At 43.7% G+C, this 20,846-nt stretch overlaps 1 protein-coding gene across 2 annotated transcripts in view; it reads left to right on the top strand.

The window, feature by feature from the left end:
- rps6ka1 (ribosomal protein S6 kinase a, polypeptide 1) overlaps positions 1–20,846 on the top strand; it is a gene marked incomplete at its 5' end in the record, with an annotated part of 51,423 nt that overhangs the window by 1,843 nt on the left and 28,734 nt on the right. The window contains 2 exons of one of the 2 annotated variants that reach the window (XM_084569052.1): positions 3,530–4,940; positions 12,097–12,141. In XM_084569052.1, the coding sequence (XP_084425178.1) occupies positions 4,878–4,940; positions 12,097–12,141 (108 nt within the window). Of the gene's footprint in view, positions 1–3,529; positions 4,941–12,096; positions 12,142–20,846 lie in introns of those variants that run through there. The other variant, XM_084569053.1, reaches the window with a different exon arrangement.

Raw genomic sequence — 20,846 nt, 5'->3', positions numbered from 1 at the left:
GAGAGAAAAAATACTTGTTCTGGCGTGTAAGACATCACTCCACTAGCCTGGCAAATCAGGACACATTTTGGATAATAGAAAACCGGTGGATTGCAAAACTGCCCCCGTGATTTTGTGCAGTATACCGCTGTGGTTTCTATTCCGGCGATGTGATAGCGGCTTTATTTGTCATCTCATTGATGCTTTGAGTTCTCTGTTTTCCAGTCGGTAAAATAATCTAATAACAGTGTATAGCCTCCTGGCATGAAACGTTCCAATATGTTCCGGTGAGTTGAATCAGTGAGAAATCAGTGACATGGCGGTGTGTTTGTGCTGACCTTGGTCTCAGAAGTGCTTTCCTGGAAAGACTCTCTGCTCAGGGCTGTATTTTATGCCCAGCCCAAATACCTGAGGAACAAATTCAAGCCTCAACATGCAGTTTGTGCTTCACAACGCACCCATTTTTACAGTTACAAGATTACGTAGCAGGGCTGTTACTGCAAAGTACAGCGCTGACGACAAAGAGGAACAAAACAACCAACAATAGAAAAATGGGTTTCACAATGCAAAACAATGGCCTGCTTTGCTTTCTCTCTTTATTATATCTGCTGCGATCGGTATCACCGCCCCAGTTCATCTGCAGCAGTTCCGGTGACAAATGATAATTCCACTGATGTTTGAAATACAATAACGCCATTTGTTCATCATCTCTGGCTGGCCCACAGCCAGAGTGAATTTTGAATCATTACACTGTCATCTTCTCCAGCTATACACTCAGTCGGCAGAGATTGTCTAATTACCCTTGCTCCACCAAGGAGCAGCTAATTAATTTGTTTGCCGCTGCTCTCGTTGTGCTCCAGACGTGTGGCGGCACTGCTCGCTTAAAAAAATAAATGATGTCCAAAGGTCTTAAAGTGCTTCTACTGAAACCTGACACACCCCAAGTATTACATTCAGAAATGAAATTAAGCACACAAAGATGAAATTTACTGGACAGGACATATTGTTAGTGGGGACACCATGTCCATTAGCCAGTGAATATATGTCTGCTGTATCTGTGCATTGCTTTAATGTGGGGACGTTCTTATCTTTAAGTGGAGTCGGCTCCTGGCGCCTCCGTTGTATCAACAGTTTAATCCCTTGGATTAACTAAACGTTTTGCTTCACGCGTTAACTGAATTTTAATCTTCTTTAGATGCATTTAATGTTTCATGATGTTGGAAAGGGAATATAAAACAGAGTAATCATCTAACACTTATATTTTTAGATACATTTATTGAAACACATACACTGTGTCCCTCCTGGAACAGTTCGCAATTTGGTGCCTCTGTGCCTTTACAATAACAATTTAATGTGCACGTGCATGCACATTTGGTATACAGATTTATGAACACACCTAGTGTACGCAAACATGCACACTATATAATGTAGAAGGAAAGACATTGTTTGTTTTTATTTTCTTAGCACATGTACGGTTTAGGAACAACTCAAAAAACACGCACAAAGGTGTTGACCTGGCCTCCAAGGTCACTAGATCCCAAACTGATCAAGAATCTGTGGGACGATCCACATAGGCCCCTCAACCTCGACCCATAGGACCCAAAAGCCCCCACTAACAACATCCTGTTGCCAGACACCACAGGACACCCTCAGAAGGCCCATGTCCATTCTCTGATGAGTCACAACTGTTTTGGAGGCACAAAGGAGACCTACACAAAATTAGGAAGGTGGTCATAATGTTATGCCTGATCGCTATATGCACAGATTCCTGTGTTTTATAGCTGCTGTGTCACTTGAATTTATGTCCTCTACAGAGGAATCAGCAGAGGCACATTTAATCTTATCTCTTCCACAGTTTTCTCACAGTTTAAATGAATTTACTTACAGTCAATTCAGTCATCACATTATGAGGAAAATTCTACTACTTTCTACTATAAATTCTCCGAGATTCATTAAATGGAAGTAAGGGAATAAGGAGACTGAACATAATTTATTTTTTATTCTTTAAAACCCGACTGCCACTTCACATCTGCAACGTGCATGTATTTACATTTTGATTGCACCGTTTGCAGCAGTACAGGAAACTACATGTTATTATTCACTGTTTCTCTTTCTGCACGTCATGCTCCCCTTTTCTCTACATCCGTGGCTTCAGCGGAAACTGAAAATGAGGTTAGGCGACAGTGTCGCCGTCGCGTCGGTTCATCTCATTTTCACCCCGTTCGTCTGGGGAGCTGAAGCTTTCATCCGTTCTGCCGCAGGTCAGCTAATGCCGAATCAACAAACACATGTCAGGGTTGTGTCAGTGCACAAACAAGTCAGGGTGGAGCCTCGTCCTATTGTACATGCATGTCAAGCTTGCAGTGAGTCACGGTTCCCATGATGCTTCATTTCTAGCAAAGGGTGGGGGCAGGGTATCCCTGGTGTCACTGGACGGGAGACACCTCTGTCTGAGTCAGCGGAGTCACCTTGCCATCGAAATAGTGATGATTATTGGTGGGAAGCATTCAAAAGAGCCCTCCCCTGTTCTAAGGCCTTTTGGCATGCCTTGCTACCCTTGTGGAAGATCTTCTCTCCTTTTCTTAAATTACCTTTATTACACCAGTCGCTGTCAACGTAAGCGCATGCTGGAAGTCTGGAATTCATCATATCTTAGAGGAGGACCCATAAACAGTGAGAAACGTTGGCATCAGTCTGCTGCTATCCTTGGAGAGGGATGTGAGAGGAGAGGACGGCAGTTTACCCTGCACATAATAGGCAAGAAAAAATAGGAGGAGAGAGAACGAGGGGGGTGACGAAAAGAGAAGAGAAGAAGGACGACCCGTCGAATGGCTGCAGTAAATAACAAACACCAATATAGCATTATGTGGTGCCATGAGTTTTCCCTTAGCTGCTGCTTACCCATCGTGGAAATAAATCGATGGGATAGCTGTGACTTAGTATATTACATGGAGTGAGAGCATGATGGATTGTCCTCCACCCAGGAAGGTTGATATCATCCTCTGACCACCCTTTGACGGTATCGATTCGTTAGAAAAATAAATTGCACGTTGATACTAAGGTCTTTGAAAGGGAAAAGGGAATAAATATGCCCCATTTTTTTTTCTTCCTCTGGCTTCAATCCCCATGTGAGCAGAAATGTGTACATAGATGTATTTTTAATTCATGAATATATGAATAAAGGCCTGCAGTGAACCTTCAGACATGAATGAATGAATGTGGCAGCCTTGAGTCAACAGACGAGCTCTTGCATTCTAACGGCGCGGATGCAAAATCCAAAAATATGCACAAATGAAAGCGTGCCCCCATCCGTGTGTTTAACCTGTCACAAAGCTCAGACTGGCGGTGGCAGGTCGTCATGCTAACCGGGCTTTTATCAACGCGCCGGCAGCATTTTGCATTTTTGCACTGTTAGACAACACATCCATCAAAGGAGAGGCGCCAAATCACAAGCCATTTTCCATCCCACTTAATTCGCCATTTTTTTGTGTTCCTCTGAAATGCCTCCCTCGTCTTAATTTGAATCAAATATTTATCAGATCCACAAAGCAAGGCGGTTTTATGCCCTCCAGTTGCCAATAGTAACCGAAGCTGTCCAAGAGCAAAATCCACTCGGTGGTGAATGGAGCAGAGAAGTGTTAGTGGTGTATTATATCACTGAAGATTACAAGGACCTTCATGAGAGCTGTTGTCAATGAAAAGAGAGCTGCATCAGAGCGCTGTCCGGTCCGAATCAAACGGCATCGGTCACGACCCGCATTCTAATCTGCCCCAGTCTATTCTCCTCTCTTCTCTTGTACTGTTTACATTGTGTAACCAAAAAAATGTTATGTAATTTTGCAACAGTGTGTGGCATTTTTAAACCTGGAGGAAGCGGTGTGCACTTTCACGAAAGCAAAAAGCCTGTAGTTTGGGGGAAACCAGTTGCACTCCGGACTGGGAAGGACTGTTGCTCTCTGCTCTGTCCTGCTAGTCCATATATTGAGACCATTTTGCATCAGACATGATGTAACCCAGTGATTCCCCTCTGCTTTTAGCTACCGGTGTCTGCCAGGTTTCTGTTTGAAGGCAGTGGATGTGAACTTTTCTTCCTGCTGCAGCAAAAAGCATCAAAGACAGCAGGCCCGTTCATTAAACAGCAGGCTCCAGCAAGGCATTACGTATTTGCTGTTCACCTCTCCGCCAGGCGATGGCGCGACGAGACCCGGGCGGAGCAAGTGGACAAAAAGGGGGCTGGATAAAATCCCGTTAGAGTCTGCCAATAACAGCTCGAGTTGGAGCTCGCTCGTACTACAGAGCCACACTGAGGTCTCTGCGCGTATCGCACACTGTCGGGAGGCTGGCTGACAGAGGGAACTCTTCCCGTTCCGACCGGGGGAAATCACAAGCTCAGAGGGGGGAAGGCGGACAGATCTGATACGACGTCGATTGCAAAGACAGCACGGACTCTGGCTAATTCCTTCAGGTGGAATTAGACTCCTGCAAAGCCCTATTAAAAGAGCTTGGATCACACTTTTCTCCACTGCGCTCTACCCTCCCGCTTGTCAAACCCAAATCCAGAGCAGCCAACGCGCTTACCTACCTGGAAGGACACTCGTGTTTGGTGTTTGCGGTGTTTCCCCCCCCCAAACCAGGATTATTTTTGCACGAGTGGCCAAACCGACGGCGAAATCAAGCCAAGAGGGATTGTTTGTGCAGCTCTTGTCTTGTAGCGTCTTCATGCGCGCCTTCCTCTGTGTGCGCGGAGAGTAACGTGCTGATAAATCTGTTCTTACCGGACTTGGGACCGGAGCGAGGAGCTTCTCGGAACTGCACTTGACAGGAGCGTTGCCGAGAAATCCGAGGAGAGAGAATTCTTGACTTGAGCAACTGAGGGGGAAACTGAAAATCCTGCGAAAATGCCTCTTGCACAAATCGCGGAGCCATGGCCCACGATGGAACTAGTGCAGCTTGAAACGGAGGTAACGAGAAGTGTACGTTTGTCCAGTCCGTTTGCTTTTAGAAAATTAAATTTGTATGTTGTTTTTTTTGTGAACCCAGCGTGCCCACATTGGCTGTTCAGCAGTCGCCACTTTCTAGTAAAAAGTGATTAAGTAGCTTCAAATAGTGCGCGCTCGTTGGCACCCCGCATGTGTGAGTGCCATGTAAATTAATCATATAACTGAACTTTGAATTATAAATCGGAGTGGGATGCACAGATTTGTCCGTTTTCCCAGAAGACATGTGAGTTTCCTTTTTCAGCCCTTGCTGATTGTCTGTTCCTGGAAACAGTCATGCCTGGGCCAAATCCAGTCTATGATTTAGCAGTCTCAACCAACAGGGACATGTTCCACTATTACCTATTCATTTGAGAGCTTTAAATTGGCTCTGGAAGTAGAGAGGTTTTAATAATCCGTCACCAGATTGAACTTCTTTTCAAAGTAGACCAGTCTGTCATGTAATATAAAGACTGTCAGTCTCCATTCTCACCTGGAAAGTGGTTTCTGTGGATTGTCAAATGACAAAAAGGAGAGTAAGGACCAGACCATTAAACTTACAACCCATATCCTGATGAGTTAACGTGTGATATGTCTGTATTTGATCACCTTAAACGTTGCCACCAAGGCTTCCTTTTTAGCCTCAGGAATTGCACTGTAAACACACTGTCATCTGTTGCATAAGGCAAGTGCACTTCCTTCTCCCACAAACTTATAAGAGATGTTTGATGATGCCGCAGCCGTTGCAGGGTGACACTGTCCAGTATGGACTTTAATAAAAGACCGTGGAGCACTTCGGAGATTGTACAATTATAGTGAAAACGAGAGGGACGTTTGTGTCTGTAACGCTGCCCAGACCCCTCTCATTGTAATTTATTCATGAACACTTCAGTTGCTCCTTGAACCGCGGACTGGTTGCCTACTCATGAATATGCAACTGCCACATTATGCTTCTGACGAGTATATATGAGAGTGGAAGCAACCAGTGGCACACTCACTTGTTTCCCCCTCTTTTTTCAAGGTTGTGTACAAATTGGCTCATTTGAATCGGCGTGCCGGTTGGTCAAGTGAGGCGAGCGTGCATGTTTTTTTTTTGTGCAGCTGATTTCGCTAATGCACAATATTCAACGGTGTCATCCATCAGCTTTGCAAGGGATCAGCGTGATTTTAAAAACGAGGCTAATTTTTCTATGCCTCGTCCGAGTGGAGGCTCAGCTTGGAAAGGGTTGAGTGAAAAATGGCAGTGTTTTGCCATCTTTAAACTGAGCTCTTGAAACCATTAACATGAAGTGTAGAGAACCAGTACATTCAAGGATACAGAAATGTCTGATTACTCACTTGATACACTAGCTGCGCCTGTTAATTTTAGAGGAGAAAATTATTGGCGCGTAGGATTAATTAGAAGCCTGCACGTAATACGCAGAGGAGAACTTTGGGTCATTTAAAGACGGCGTCATCTTGACATAGTTTGTTCAGCAGACTCCACTATTTACAGTATTCGGCAGCATGTGAGTTGGCCGAGTAGCATATCGCAGCCGAGCAGATGGTGGTGCAGAGCCTGCGAAGAGTGCTAAGTTTAATTCTGTGAAAATACACGGCCTTCGGTACGTGTAACAGTCACAACACCGCCGACCAAATTTGTCCGATTCTTGATTAAAAATATAGTTTGGTGTGTCATGTATTAGCAAGTATGTGTGTATATATATATCCTAGCCTTCACATTCTAGCATTGGCCGGTGAAATTAATGTAATTAATTTGATCACACAGATCGCTGCCAGTCAGATTGGGATCTTAGCCATTTATCTCTGTCACCAGCCTACCACCCAGCTGCACAGTTTGGTTCCTGATGGCAGCGAGAGACGCCTCAGGGTTCAGATTGATTGCGCAGAAAGAGTGAGTGAGACTGCAGGCCATGCGAGTGAACATGTTGTCGAGATGGAAAGAAAAAAAAAAAAAAAGACGCAGACCCCGTCCACAGTCGTGTGGACAGATGGGACGGACAGAGGCACTCGCTTTTTGGATGATTTTCGAGAGTAGAAGATCAAAAACCCACCTTATGCACGTGGCAGAAAAAGCTGTGCTGTGGATGCACCGACTCGCGAGGACTCGGTCGCTCATTATGTGAGTGCTTGTGTTTGCGAGCCAAGAAGGTGTCATGAATGGAAATCAGTTAAACGGCGTTTGCGCTTGATGCTGCAGCGAAGCAAGAAAGAATGGAAAGTGCAGAGTGTGCTATTTGAGAAAAAAAAAATAGCAAATTGATTGAGCCATTTGATTCATCATCTGTTGTGAATGAACTTATCCTCTGTGAATCATCTCTGATAAAAGGCACGAAAGCAAATATGCTTATCCTGTCACAGCTGAGTCACAACCATGTGCGCCGACCACTGTTATTACCTTGGTTAAGGCAGGTCCCCCAAAACTTCTGAATCATGCTTATGTCAGTATTTAACCATTGCACATTTCTAGCACAGGTACGCTGTGTGGAGCCAACTCTTTAGTTAAGATCCTGAGACTTAGTTGTTACTTTTTATTTGATCTTTTAACTGCTTTGGTAAGACATAATGAAATCACAAAATGTTGTATAGTCGACTATATTTTTTCCTTGATGGCATTTGCCGTGCTTCACAAACAGTTTCCTTGCATACAGGTCAGTCTTTTAGCTGCAGGTCACTCCGGGAACCCTTCGGTTATCGTCTAATGACTTGGCCTCTGGGGCCCACTGCAGATGTTTGTGGTGATTTCCATGTGGGAAGTGGATATCCGAATAACAGATAACGGATATCTGGCTAAGACTTCCTGTCCCTTGCTCCAGTCATTGTTCACAGTCCGGCTAGCCACTTGAGATGCGAGAATAGAGCTGAAGATGAGATTTGACAACTGTGACCAGACAGTTTGCACTCAGTTAACAGTTTAAAACCACTACAGCTGCTTTTGTTTAAGCTGTTTTATTGACATTGAAAGGTTCATTTTCTTTCCAACTGGACATGACGAGGCCTTCAGCCTCGGACAAGAAACCAGAAAACGTCTGGTGCCCCAAAATCTTTTTCCTTGCCTGCAAATATTCATATGCAGAATGATATTCCCTAATGAACCGACTGTCGGCATTTCTTTTCTTTGTGTAGTGAATGTGCCCACTTTTGTGCCTGCCGGCGTCAGAAACTTGACAGGTGAGGTGTTCTGCAATGCCTTAAAAGTTGACAGAATTCCCTCCAGTTAAAATGTAGTTCTCACTCTGGATTCAGTTGTATTTCAGTCCGGATCTGGTCCCAAATGGGCCTGTTGTTGCAAATGGGCCTGTTGTTGAGTGTGTCGGTACTTGAAAGTACTTCATTTACTCTCTTACTCTTCAACCGCTAGATGAAAAGTAAAAGTGAATTTATTTATAGAGCAGGAAGGTACAAGCCGCAGCTTATGAGAAGGATTGCGTGAGCTAAGGAGAAAAAAAGAAGCACGGTTAACAGATGGAATGTGTGCCATGTTTGCTAGCCAGGCGTGGTCTGCAATGCACTTTTAAGTGGTTGCGAGTGTGTGTGAGTGCACAAGTTAAGCTAACACTTGTGCTTTGTTCTGTATGTGTGTGTGTTAGTGCTCGTAGGCTTAGCTGCAGCTAATCTGGGTGTGACCTACGGAACACCTGAGCACTGCAGTGGGAGTGAAGGAGTGCTGGGTGGGCATGTGATAACACAGCCCTTGTCTTGATAAGTGCCCCGGGAAAGTGAGTTCTCATTCCTCCTGACTTTGAGAAGTTAATAAGTCACTAAAGCCAAGACCGTGCGTTGTCCGGCTGCAGCGATAACCGGAGGCGGTGGTGCACTTTCACCTCCCCGCGGTCCTCTGCGTTCGAGAGATTTACACTAAAAAAAGACCAATAGAAACGTCTCTTGCCCTTTTTCTGGCATTGAGCTGAAACTGTCAATACTCGCTGGCTGATGAGATTACGAGAAATGTAGTCAGATCGTGTTACAGGCACGGGGAGAGAGAAAAAAAATAAAAGGAATGGTTTTTGTGTGTCTTAGTTGCCTAGTTACAGGGCGTCGCTGCTCTAATCACGCTGTTAAGAATCTATCTGTCAAACACACACGGATCATCAGACATTGTTTACTGTGCCCAATCATAGGGGAGTCCTGCGAGGAATTCTTCAGTTCTGCTGTCTGACTCGGGCCCGCCTAATTGGATGGACTGTAAATTTTCTTCACGGCGTGCTTTCAGGATGCAAATTTCTCCAGTTGATCTTGCGCGTATTTTTTTTTCTTTACGTGTTTGTGCGCGCACAGCATATGTTTCCTTGACTTGGAAGTCGCATTAGTTTATGAATGTTTTCGACTTTGAGCGCGTTTGTGTGTGCATGCCTGCGCTCTCATTGAGGAAGCCCGGGGGACGGAAGGCACCATTAACTGGGCCACTTGGATCGGCCATGCAGAGCTAATGAGGTTGAAAATGTGTTGAGTAGCAATGCCAAGACAACAATGCTGACCACGCTCCCAAACTCGGTTACACTTGCATTCTTAGGATTCTCACCGCTGGATTTTACCATTCTGGGTTAATCAAAGCTAGCCGTATATAGCTAAGCTAAAAAAAAAAAGTAGAGCAAGAGTACAGAGAGTTCCCCTAATTTTGCCTGCTAAGTCCATCATAACAACACACACTTCCTCTTGTTGTTTTTTTTAAATTATCACTCCTTAAACACATCAGTGGCCGACTTGAGACTGCATCTCGCCTCTAAATTGCTTCCATTTCTCCAGTTTCTCCAGTGACACGTCACATTACGGCCTTTACAACTTTTATGACTGGCACAGTTTGGCTAAATTAAATTCCCTCCCTTGAGATCTTGATTAAAGTCCAACCAGATGAACTGCGTGTCTGTAAAAGTGCCTGCCGCTGTAGCGCACCCATCCGCTTTATTGCTGCTGCTTGTTGCAGAAAAGCAGAGAATAGGGACGTACGTGCAGTCTTGAGAACAGAGAAGAATGCAACAGTAAACTAGATTTGAGTTTGTATTATTTCTATTCAGAGGGTCTCTTTTCCTTCAGGACACAATAGCTTAACAAAGTTGCTGTGTCGCCGCTGCCTGTGCCTCCTCTCGACAAACTCTGTGCTCTTTCTGCTTAGTGTTTGATTGTTAAGGCCACTGCCTGTCATTGTGTTGACTGCCTGTCTTAATCTGTGCAGTCTGAAGGAAGAGGAACAGGGCATGTAGGAAGTGAACAGCCCCAGGATTGGCCCTCTATAATGGAAAAACAAACAAAAAAGCGGAAAGGCGACAGGGAGGGTATTTAGGTTGACCTCACGCTTAGCCAAATAGTGTTTCTTTGGTCACTGGTTTCAGTTATGATCAGTTATTTATTTAATGTGGTACAACATTCATCATGAAAAGGCCAAGACACAATTATACGGTATTTTGGGAAGCTTAGAATCAAGCGTTTCTGTGGCTTCACCATTGACTGTGTTCAAAGATGGACAAACCGTCCATAAGGCAGGTTTCCTGAAGAGCTGTTTTGAAGCACAATGTGGTGTCTCTAGCCTAGAGGTCTTCAACAGGGGGTCCACGACCCCTACGGGGTCCGGTGAGGTACTGCAGGGGGTCGCAAATTTTTTCCCTCCATAAATTTAAATGTCTTTAAATACACATATACATAAGTAGGGGGTCCGGGCTCCATCTCTCCATCAGTTTGGGGGTCCTTGGCCTGGAAAACGTTGAAGACCCCTGCTCTAGCCATCACAAAGTTTGATAGTATCTACCCTGCCCCAATTTCTAATCTAAAAATGAGTTGTAGTGTGAGAGGGCACTCAAGGGACACACACCCTTAGGTGACTTATATAAATTTAAACTCCCTTACAGTTGTCACAAGTGACGAATTTATCTATAGAGACCACAACTATTTTTGTGCCATGTATTTCTGCTTTTTAAAGATAGAGCTGTCTATGGGAATCGACTTGCTTTTAGAGTGAGCCTCAAGTGGCCAATTGAGGAGCTGCAATTTTTTCAGTATTCAGAAGTTAGCCTATCTTCTTAACTGCACTGATCTTCTTGAGATTTTGCTTCACCTTAATATATGGAAGTGCAAGGGTAAATTGCTGAGACACCGCTTAAGCATCACTCAAATTTTAAGCACCCCTTTTCTTGGCAAAAGCTACAAGGGATAAAGATCACTGGTTCTGTTCCCATAAAGCAGTCCGTGACGAACGCCGGTTCTGCCTGATTGGCACTCATTGACCATTTCTGTCTGTATGGATCGTGTTGAGTGTGATCTTGCCTGTTGAACGAGTTGTCGAATTGCTTCTTCTCCTTGAAAAATGAAAACTATGAATATGGAGGTTTCGTTCATTTCAAAAAGTTTAAGTACTACAGCATTTATTTACAATTAATCAAAAGCAATGAGCCACATTTTCACATATGCAACTAATAACATTATTCAGCTTCCAATATTTGTTTCATGGATCCAGGACTTCTTCTCTGGACTTTGAGCGCAGAATCGGTTTTTCACAGTTGTACTCCCAGTACAATTGGCCTATAGGATCCAACTAGTAAAGCTTTAGTGTTTTTTCAAAATGTGATCCACGCGCCTGTAGTGTTTACTAGATGTGTGAATGCCATGAGTCAGCTAAAGAATCCGTCTCATTTATTACTGCAGCAGTGGCTGCTTGGCCCCTGTGGACTTTACATGGATAATGACAAGCGACACTAATAGAACTCGACATTGTAATGGTCCCCGCTTTTTAAAAATTGCACCACAGTTGTATTACAAAGTCATCCCTGTCCTCTACTTAACCATTTTCCTCGTTCTGCCTTTGTGAACAGCAAGAGATACGTACGATGAAAGGTGGCCGCCCACTTTTGCCAGCCATGAGCAAGCAATTGTTTTCCAAATTACTATGATTACCCTTTTCAATAAGACTTACCTACTGGGGAACGGACAATGGATGTGCATTTGTGTGTCAGCCTTAGATTATTAGTTCTGCCAGCGGAGGAGCAAAGTGCTGGATACAGTGGACTGTAGCCACCCACACAGTTCTTGAAGAATATTCTCTTGCATCTCTCTCTGCTTTTCCTTCTCCCTTCTTCAGACACACACAGCCACTTGTTATGCATGTACTTTCACACGCGCTGACTGTTTATCACATCTGCTTTTTTGACAGAATGGCCAGAGCACTGCCGAGGATGGAGACACAACTTCTGTCAAGGTACGTGGCATCTCTGGGACAATGACGCACGCTCGCGAATGCACAAATGTGACTCAGTATTCACGCAGCATCCAATAAATTAACGCAACTCCTGCGTAGGATTCTTTGCTTTTGTTTGATCTTTTCTGTGAAGAGTCGCAATTTGGGGACTGTTGGAAAACAGAGCCACGGTGACCTCTCACACGTCAGGCGTTCGGACATGTGTGACTGTGCGTCATTTAGCAATTGCACTGACAGTCCTCTGAGGGTATTCGTTGGCTAGAGTCTAATGTGTTGGACACTGTCTGAGTGGGGTTGTTCGAGCGAGAGTTCGGCTGCTGCGTGCAGTGCCAGTAGAATAAGGTCATAGTGTTTTTTTTTTTTTGTACACATAGTGCATGTCCTCATCTGGTCCGCTTACATGGTAACACATCGTGCAGAAACCAATACACGCAAGCTGGCGCATACAGAGACACACTGAAACTCACTGAGTCAGCCCTTTTTTCCTCCTGTTAGGCCTCTGCTCTTTATTGTCCAGCCCTGAAACATGATCCAGTTTCTTCCTGTGCACTATTACTGTCTGATTATATAGCAGAGGACAAGGAAAGGTTCCTCCTCTCCTAGCCTCCTTTTTTTTTTTTTTCTCTGCCCTCGCTCTCAAGGGGAGGAATCTCTAAAGAGCCTGCCGTCTTCTCTTTCAGTTCAGAACAATGTGCTGTGACTGAGGGGGAGCTGAGTGTGCTGGATGAGAAAGAAGTGTCTCAGTTAAAGGAGCTGGCACACACGGGCCACGCGGGTCAAAAGCCATTAAAATTTGACGGCTGAACTTCACTTGTATAGTGAAAATCCCTTTTCCAACATTAACAAGGCAATGTTTCATATTTATATCTGTGCAAAAGCATCTTGCACAAGAGAAAATGTTGCATGGCGTGATGAGATCATCCCCACCAATCCGATACCAGTGCTCTGTTTTCCCGAAATCTAATATCTGCCTACCTCACTCCGATTCAATCATCTTTATGTAAGATAACTTGCGTCCAGAGATTGCTGTGTCACTAAAACAGTTAGCAGCCTGTCATGTCAGAACAAAGATAGCTGGTAACAGAAACCCTGACGCCGAAAAGGAAGCTGGATTTGTCACATCTCGGCAGATCCGCATAAGGTCAAGTCTACCGGTGCAGCATAATGGATTGCTACGTCCCTAATCGTATAATCAAAATATGACTCTGCTACAAGTCTATATTATTTAATTATCACTGAGGCCAGAACAGAGCTTCGATTGTACATGTTGTGATAATTGATTTGAAAGTATTCCAGTAATTTGATCATTTATGTAATGCTTTTAATTTGGATGTTCTCCAAACAAGCTGCTGGATATTCTACCTCTGGTCTATTCTGTGGTGGTGCTAGCCTTTTCGTGTGGACAGTCTGTGAGATATACGATAATGGATTTTGACTTGAATCTGGTGTGAATAATTAAATAAACTCCTAAAATACATATTACCTCATATTACCTCGTAGACCTCACCCCAAGACCGTTGTGGCACCGCGCAGGCAGGGCAGCTGTAACCAGGCGCTACTGCGATCAATACCGAGCCGCAGTTTAAATGCTGGGAATCTGATAATGGCGGCTGTTATCTACTCTAGCCATGGGAGTTACCTGGCTCCAGCAGAACTAATGGGAAGAATGGAGGGGGGGAGGGGTTGGAGGTAGAAAATCTGAGGCGGTGAGAGGGAACAGAGGGAAGGAGAGTACCGGTCCTTGCTGGTCGAACTATATTAAATCCTAACACAAGCTTTAAAAGTGTAATGTGATGGTCCTCATGAAGGTATGTATGTAATCGGGTGTGTGTATTAGGTGGCAGTGAGGTTAAATCAGTCCTCAGCCCCTGGGGGAAACCACAGAGGCACTAATGAGCCATCTACTGTCTTCTCTCTCTCTCGCTCTGGCTCTTTATGACACAAAAGTCATGTTTTTTTGCTCAGTAATGCGGCTTTTGTCTTTTTATATTTTTGTTTGGATCCATTGACCCGATGCTAAAGGTGCCTGCAGGGGCTAAGGCACACTGGTAGCCTATGATTTTAGCCCAGTTTTTTTTGTTATAGCCTATTTTTTTTGTCTGTTGTTTTGCTGATAGCCAAACCCATTTTCATCATTCACTGATTTCTTTATTTACATGTTATCTACAAAAATGTTCGGATTAAATTATCTGAGAAAGGCAGTTTTTTACACAGTTTATAGACTTTGGTCAAGCATGGTCACAAGGTTTCAAGGCAGTACTTCTTCATTATGTGCTGCAGACAGAAAGAACTTTCATAATTCCTGTAATTTGAGTAAGCACTCAGTCCTTTGTGTGTTCACACAGCAGGCACTATGAACAATTGTAGTTCTTACTTTTTTTGTGATTCAAGTGTACAATGATTGTTCAGTTCAATGAATGTGGCACAGATGATGTTTACGTGTAAGTATTTAACAAATCGCAGAGGAATAATGTGAGCGTGAAGTCCATATTTTATCAAGGTGCATTCAAAGTGCATTGAAGATATTTGCAGCTCAGGTCTGGAAGTGCCTTTAGAAAGGGTCCACAAGCAGCAAAGGTTTGCAAAAAGACTGCTTCAGTCTTTAAACGTATTGAAAATCAATCGCAAACTGAGAAAGCACAAGATGTCTCCTTCAGAAACAGAATATCCTTGTAGTTTGGCACAAAAGAAATATTGTTAGGAGCCTCTGCTACATAAATCACTTGAACGATCCATTCTAAAGATTTTTTTGTTTTTGTCATGCTAATGACATAGTTTATTCAGCCATATAATTCAACACTAGTAATCTACGTTTCAGTATTAAGAGATTGACTATTCACATTGAAAAGTGAAGACTGTGTGTCTGGTGAGGTGTATTGACGGGATGATGGCACAGCAGCGCGCAGCCACCTCAGAGGGTACTCGAGTGATCCGTCTCGTCACATGGGGATGATATTACCCAGCAATTTACTCCCTGGCAGAGAGCCAAGCTTCCACTGATCTGCTCCCACACGAGTGAGGCATTTGGCTTATTTCTAGCAACAGATCACGTCTACCTCATTCCCCATGGGGACGCCTGGGAGGAAGACCGTCTCAAAAAGATGAAACCATGCATATGTCGATGTCGGTTTCAAAAAAAGGAAATGCTAGAATAAGGTGATTTGGAAAAATAACCCATCACGTGTTAGGTCAGTTGTCAGACGGAGGACTGTCAAAAGGAAGTGAAAATTAATTAGCCTAGCAGGGAGGTGGGAGTTCACACAAGATCTACAGGGTATTGAGCAAGGAGGTGTTTATATGGTCTTGTTTCTGCTGCTGGAAATTGTTTTGCAATGTAATTGCTATAAAAGGGTATGAAATTATTAACCTAATATTTGGGAAAGTGAGGCATTTGAAGGGTTTGGCTCTGTGAACCTGCAGTGTCTTAGCGAACTGGCAAATTATATGTCTCATTGATCTTCTCCACAAGAACTGATGAGACAAGGAGTTAAGTGTGGCCCAACAAAGTCAAACAGTTGTTAGTCGAGGGCCACCAAGGGAGTAGTACTGAGATGGAGATGGCTGAATCAGAACATACAGAAGGAACTAAAACTTTCAGAGCACGTGAGGCAAAGTGTGACATTATTTCTGAAAGGGGATGAAAATTAATGGCCAGGGCTGCAAACTTGATATTGTGCACATTCATCAGTGAGGGAAAGAAAAAAGTTTGCTCATTCAAGCAAACCCTTCATTTACATTCACAGAGCTGATAAAGGGAAGGAGAAGCCACCCTGGATAAAATGTTTACCGCACTCTCAAAGAGAAAACATTTTCATTCCTTTCATTTTATCGCGTCTCCAAACCAAAAACTCTCTGTCCCTGCATACCCGACATAGTGCAGATCTCCTCACACCTTCCGCAAGCTTATTTATTCAGCCTGTTGTAATTTAACCATCTGCATACATTAGCCTGGCTTACTAATGGATAGTCTAAATGAAGTGGCAAGAGTCACTCATTATCAGTAGATTATTAGTGAGGCTGAGTCACTTGTTCAAAAGGATATCTTTGCTTGTGTACCTGTTTGCGTGTGTGAGAGTTTATTCTTTACAAATTCAGATATCGGCTTTATCAGGGCTGCGTGGGTGTACTTTGATTGGCAGGACATTGGCTATATCCAAAAACAACCCACAAACCGCCGTCAGATGTTGATCCGAATGCTTCTGACGTCGAATTTTTATTATTCTCAACCAAATCTGTGTAAATCTGTAACCAAACTTACTGAAATACAGCAGCTCAAATGGGTTGGACCCATCTGCTTGACGCTGGCCAGGTAGAGGTTGGAGATAGATGTGGGCTAGAAAAAAGAGGGGAAATTGAAAATAGGAAACACAACAAAGAATGAAATGACAACAAAAGCAAAGAAATGCTTTTCAAGGTTGTTTCTGGACTACAGAAACATGACATTTTTTATAATATCTTGCTGGCTTTTGTTACCTTGTTACCCAGTGGTCAGCATTTTTCCGGTGTCGGCCTGTTGGGGAGTTTGTAATCCTGGTTTTTAAATCCAAAAATTTGTTTTCCACAGAAAAACTAGCAACACATTGGCAATATCCAAAAACAACCCACAAACTGCCATCATCTGTGTAAATCTGCAACCAGATTTAATGAAATACATTGCTTTTTCAACTTGAGAGTGCTCCACATGTACCGAGTGCCATGATTCTACAGTTTCCCCACTCCTCCCTATGATGCCTCACATCTTATCACCTTTATACTCCCTTTTCTTTGTCTACTAAATGCTCACTTTTTTGTTTCAGCTTATATAGACTAAGCTGTCATTACCTAAGTATTAGGTTAAGTCACACAACAGCTTTTAGGCATTTTTCAGTACAGACATAAGCGACAAGGATGAATCTTTATGTAATGCGTTTTCAGTGGAGAGCGATAAGTGTCCCCTCCAGTGTGGGTGGGAATTAACTGTGTGCCGTCTCTATAGCAAAGACTAAAAATCATGTTTTACTTTTCGTCCTCTACTGAAGCACGCGTCATAAATCTCTGCACTGAATTAGCCGGGGCTCGATTAACGGCGACCCGCAATTAAAGAAGTTACGACGAGATCCTCTCAGGCCTTGTGCTTTATTGCACTGCAACGCTCAAGGATCGTCCAGCCCTCGAGAAGTTGCGAGTCTCCCTCGGTGTGAGGAGAATTTGGTTGTCATGGTTTCATCAAAGCAACTGACAGCCAGCGAAAGCGGGCAGGGTTATAATTGGATAATTCGTGATTTTCCGTGTTTCTGTAAATGGCGGAGACATTCTGAGAAAGCGGCTTGTGACGGGAGTGGGGGGCGTGGGGCAGTCTCCAGGAGCAAGGTGTTATTATTTGGAAGCTAGATAACGGCGGAGGAGCAAGGTGAGAGAAGATGGAGAGGAAGAAATGGCGGAAAGCTGCATGCACGTGCACACACCAACCTGAGACAGAAAAGAAATGATGGTGGGATGTCACCGTGACTGGCCGTGACTGGCTAAAATATTTGACTCTGCAAGGACTGAGATAGGATTAGTGTTGTCCTTTTTTGCAAAAAATTTGACTATTACTCGTTTAAGCAATTAAAATCAAATGCAATTAACAGAATTAATAAGATTTGCTCATCACTTTAGTTATTTTGTAAAGATTTATAAGGTTTGTATCCCTTAAGATTGGATATTTAAGCATTTAGGAAACTGTGTTGGGCACTTTTCATTATACCTTTACAGTAGAGGGTGACTTGAACATTTCCTTCGATGTGATTTGATTTCCTATGACATCTACAAAGCTCAGTGTGCATTTTTTTGCCTTTCGCGTGTCCATATTTCTGCATGATGCCCGCTTCGAGTGTGAACTCCCACTCACAAAGTCCAAGGGCAGAAAGCAGAAGGGGGTGATGCCTTTTCCGTCAGTGCTAGTGACATTTATTTTTTTGTAGTCCATAATGCGGATAATAGCTCTTTACCGCCGCTCGGCGAAGGTGCTGAGCGAGTGGTATTCGTGCTTCAGTGGCAAAGTGACAAGAGGGCACAGCGGAGCGTGAGTAGAGGGGGAATAGAGGGAGGAGCGGACGGCACAGGAGCACTGCAGAAGTGGAGTGCACGGAGGGAAGAGTGGAGAGGAAGCAGGGGCTGCTCCTGCATAGCTATCCCTAGGTCAGTCGGTTGTGGACATAGTTGCACTGTTTGAAGCTTTGTGACTGAAGAAAGACTCAGCATGCAGGAAGCCAAAAAGGAGGAAGTGGCAGAATACCATTTCAGACACATGCTCTGGGTCTATTGGGAAAGATGGTTGTGAAGCATATGCAGATCCGGTTTGCTCATGAGATCAGATCAACAGTAGACCTGCACATGCATACATGTGTGTGTTAATCAGAAGAAGTGCTTGTTGCAGCAATGGTGTTGATTTTTTTTTTTTTCCCACTACAGATTAAATATTTAGCAGTGGAGTGAGTGTGTGGGCAGGGATTGCAGTTTATGTGATGAGCTTTTTGACCTCTGGGCTATCGTGGAGCGTTGCAGTGCTGCCGAGTCAGGAATTGCGGAGGCTTTGAAGGCTGCGGAGCCTTGTGGCATGTGTTTGCGCAAGTGTAAGCTTCTCTGTTTGCACATGCATGTTGTAGGCATGGCAACTGTTCGTTTATGTGGTGTTGCCTAGACCCCAACGGACACACTTGGGAACAGACGTATATGCTTTGCAGAAGTGGTTAAGATTTTCAGTTGAGTTTTATTTTTATAGCCCCAGAAACAATTTCAAATTCAACTGTCTCAAGACACTTTACAGAATCGGCCTGAAACCTCCAGTGCAAGCAGTAAGACGACAAAGCCAATGGAAATAATTCCTTTTAAAGGGAAGAAACCTCAAGTGCGGGGACCCATCTGCTCGAGGCTGGACAGATAGAAGTTGGAGATAGAATTGGGCCAGAGAAAAGAGAGGAAATAGAAAATAGGAAAGAGAACGAATTATAGAAAACGACAAGGAAGGAGGGACAAAGAAGCGAAGAAATGCTTCTAAACATTGTTTCAGAACTATAGAAACATGACATTTTTATAATATCTTGCTATTTGTCACCCGTCGGTTGCCAGTAATAGTTGAAGAAAAGTATCCAGTATCGTGATTCATTTGTCTCTAAAAGCCATGACACCCCAAGCCGACAGTCACCCATTTATCTGTATCAGGCCGTTGGGGAGCGTTTATAATCCTAGCTTTTAAAAGAACATGTGTTTTGGGCAGAAAAACTAGCACAGTTGGCACTAGTTGGACCTCTGTGGAGGCTTCTCAGCCAATTCAGCATGTTGAATTGGCAGCAGATCTCTGATTGGCCATTAAGTTCAGAAACGGTGCACTTAAAAAGAAACAGAAAGGACAGAAGTGAACAAATTGAGAAAGTTCAAAGGTCGCACACGGAAAGCTCTTGTTGTTTTACGTCTTCATCCGATCTGAACATTCAAATACACAATAATCTTCCCAAACAGGTGATCATCTAGGATGAATAAACTGTAGACCAACTCAATGGCTTCCAGTTTCCCCTTTTGAATGAAAAATCAAAGTATTGAGTTAGTTAGAGTTAATTGTGGAGAACAAATGTGTCAGCTGGTGGACGGTCGTACTTCTTGTTCAAATGCAGCTTTGTAGTCTAGACACCAGCGACGTCCCAGTCGGGCTTCGTTGCCACTAGTGTGTCCTCGACTTATTTTTAAACAAAGAACATTAGACAAAAGTCAATTTATCAAAGGAATCTGTCGTCATCTTCAGAAATCTATTTGTTCTCTTTCTTGAGTTGGATGAGAAGAAAATTACCTCATGTCTGTTAAATATCTGCTAAATAAAAATGTACACTCCATGGCCACTTAGCTTAACTTGGCATAAACATTCTGGACAATGTCAATGACAAACCTGTGTGGTAGTTCAAGAAAAATAGAAAAATAATGTATGATCTTGTTTGAAAGCTTCAGAACTGCTGGTAGGCTTCATATTTATGCAAGAGAGAGGAGATCGATCAAACCTTTGTCATGAAAACAAACAGTTTCCAAGCCGGAAGGTAGCCCCTGCTTGTCCCATCCCACCTCACTTCCCCATGTCTGTCTGTTAAAGGGAGCTTTATCCTTGGTAAGCATACTGCATGTATCGCTCCGTCGAGGGCTTTTAATGTGATGAATTCACTGAACTCTCCTCAGAGGGCCGAGGGGGTTTAAAAGCAGAGGAGAGAGAAAGGCAAAATCATTCCTTCTCTACATTCTCAGTTGCTTTTCTATTCTGCTTTTCCTACTTCAGATGTCTTCTTTTCTGTTGTCGTGCCTCCCTGCAGGGGCTGTTTGTGTTTTCATGAGATGCATCTTATCATTTTAAACTGCTTCACTTCTTTGCCCCTTCCAGGTTTGGTGGCTAGGATTTATGCAAAAATAACCAAAACTGGACTTGCGCATAGGACAGTTTTGCAGAAGAGGACTTCAGTTTTCTCCCGAGCTCCTTCTGAAGCTTACATTCGCACCAGAATGTTTTGTGAATGTGTTCGTCAGCCGACGTGGCGTGCCAGAAAGCTGAAGTTTGCTCATGGAGCGCAGTTTTCTCGTGTGTAATAAATAACCTGACACTGTCTTAATACCACTCCTCGACCATCTGTTCCATGTGCTCCGGTTTGCCAAGCTACAATAAATGCCAACAATTATTTACAAATATTACCACGATCACATCGACAAAC

This window comes from Chelon labrosus (assembly GCF_963514085.1).
Source record: "Chelon labrosus genome assembly, chromosome: 20".
NCBI classification, from domain to species: domain Eukaryota; kingdom Metazoa; phylum Chordata; class Actinopteri; order Mugiliformes; family Mugilidae; genus Chelon; species Chelon labrosus.
Note: the sequence above shows the minus strand (reverse complement) of the source record. Positions and strands in the feature narration are given on the sequence as shown.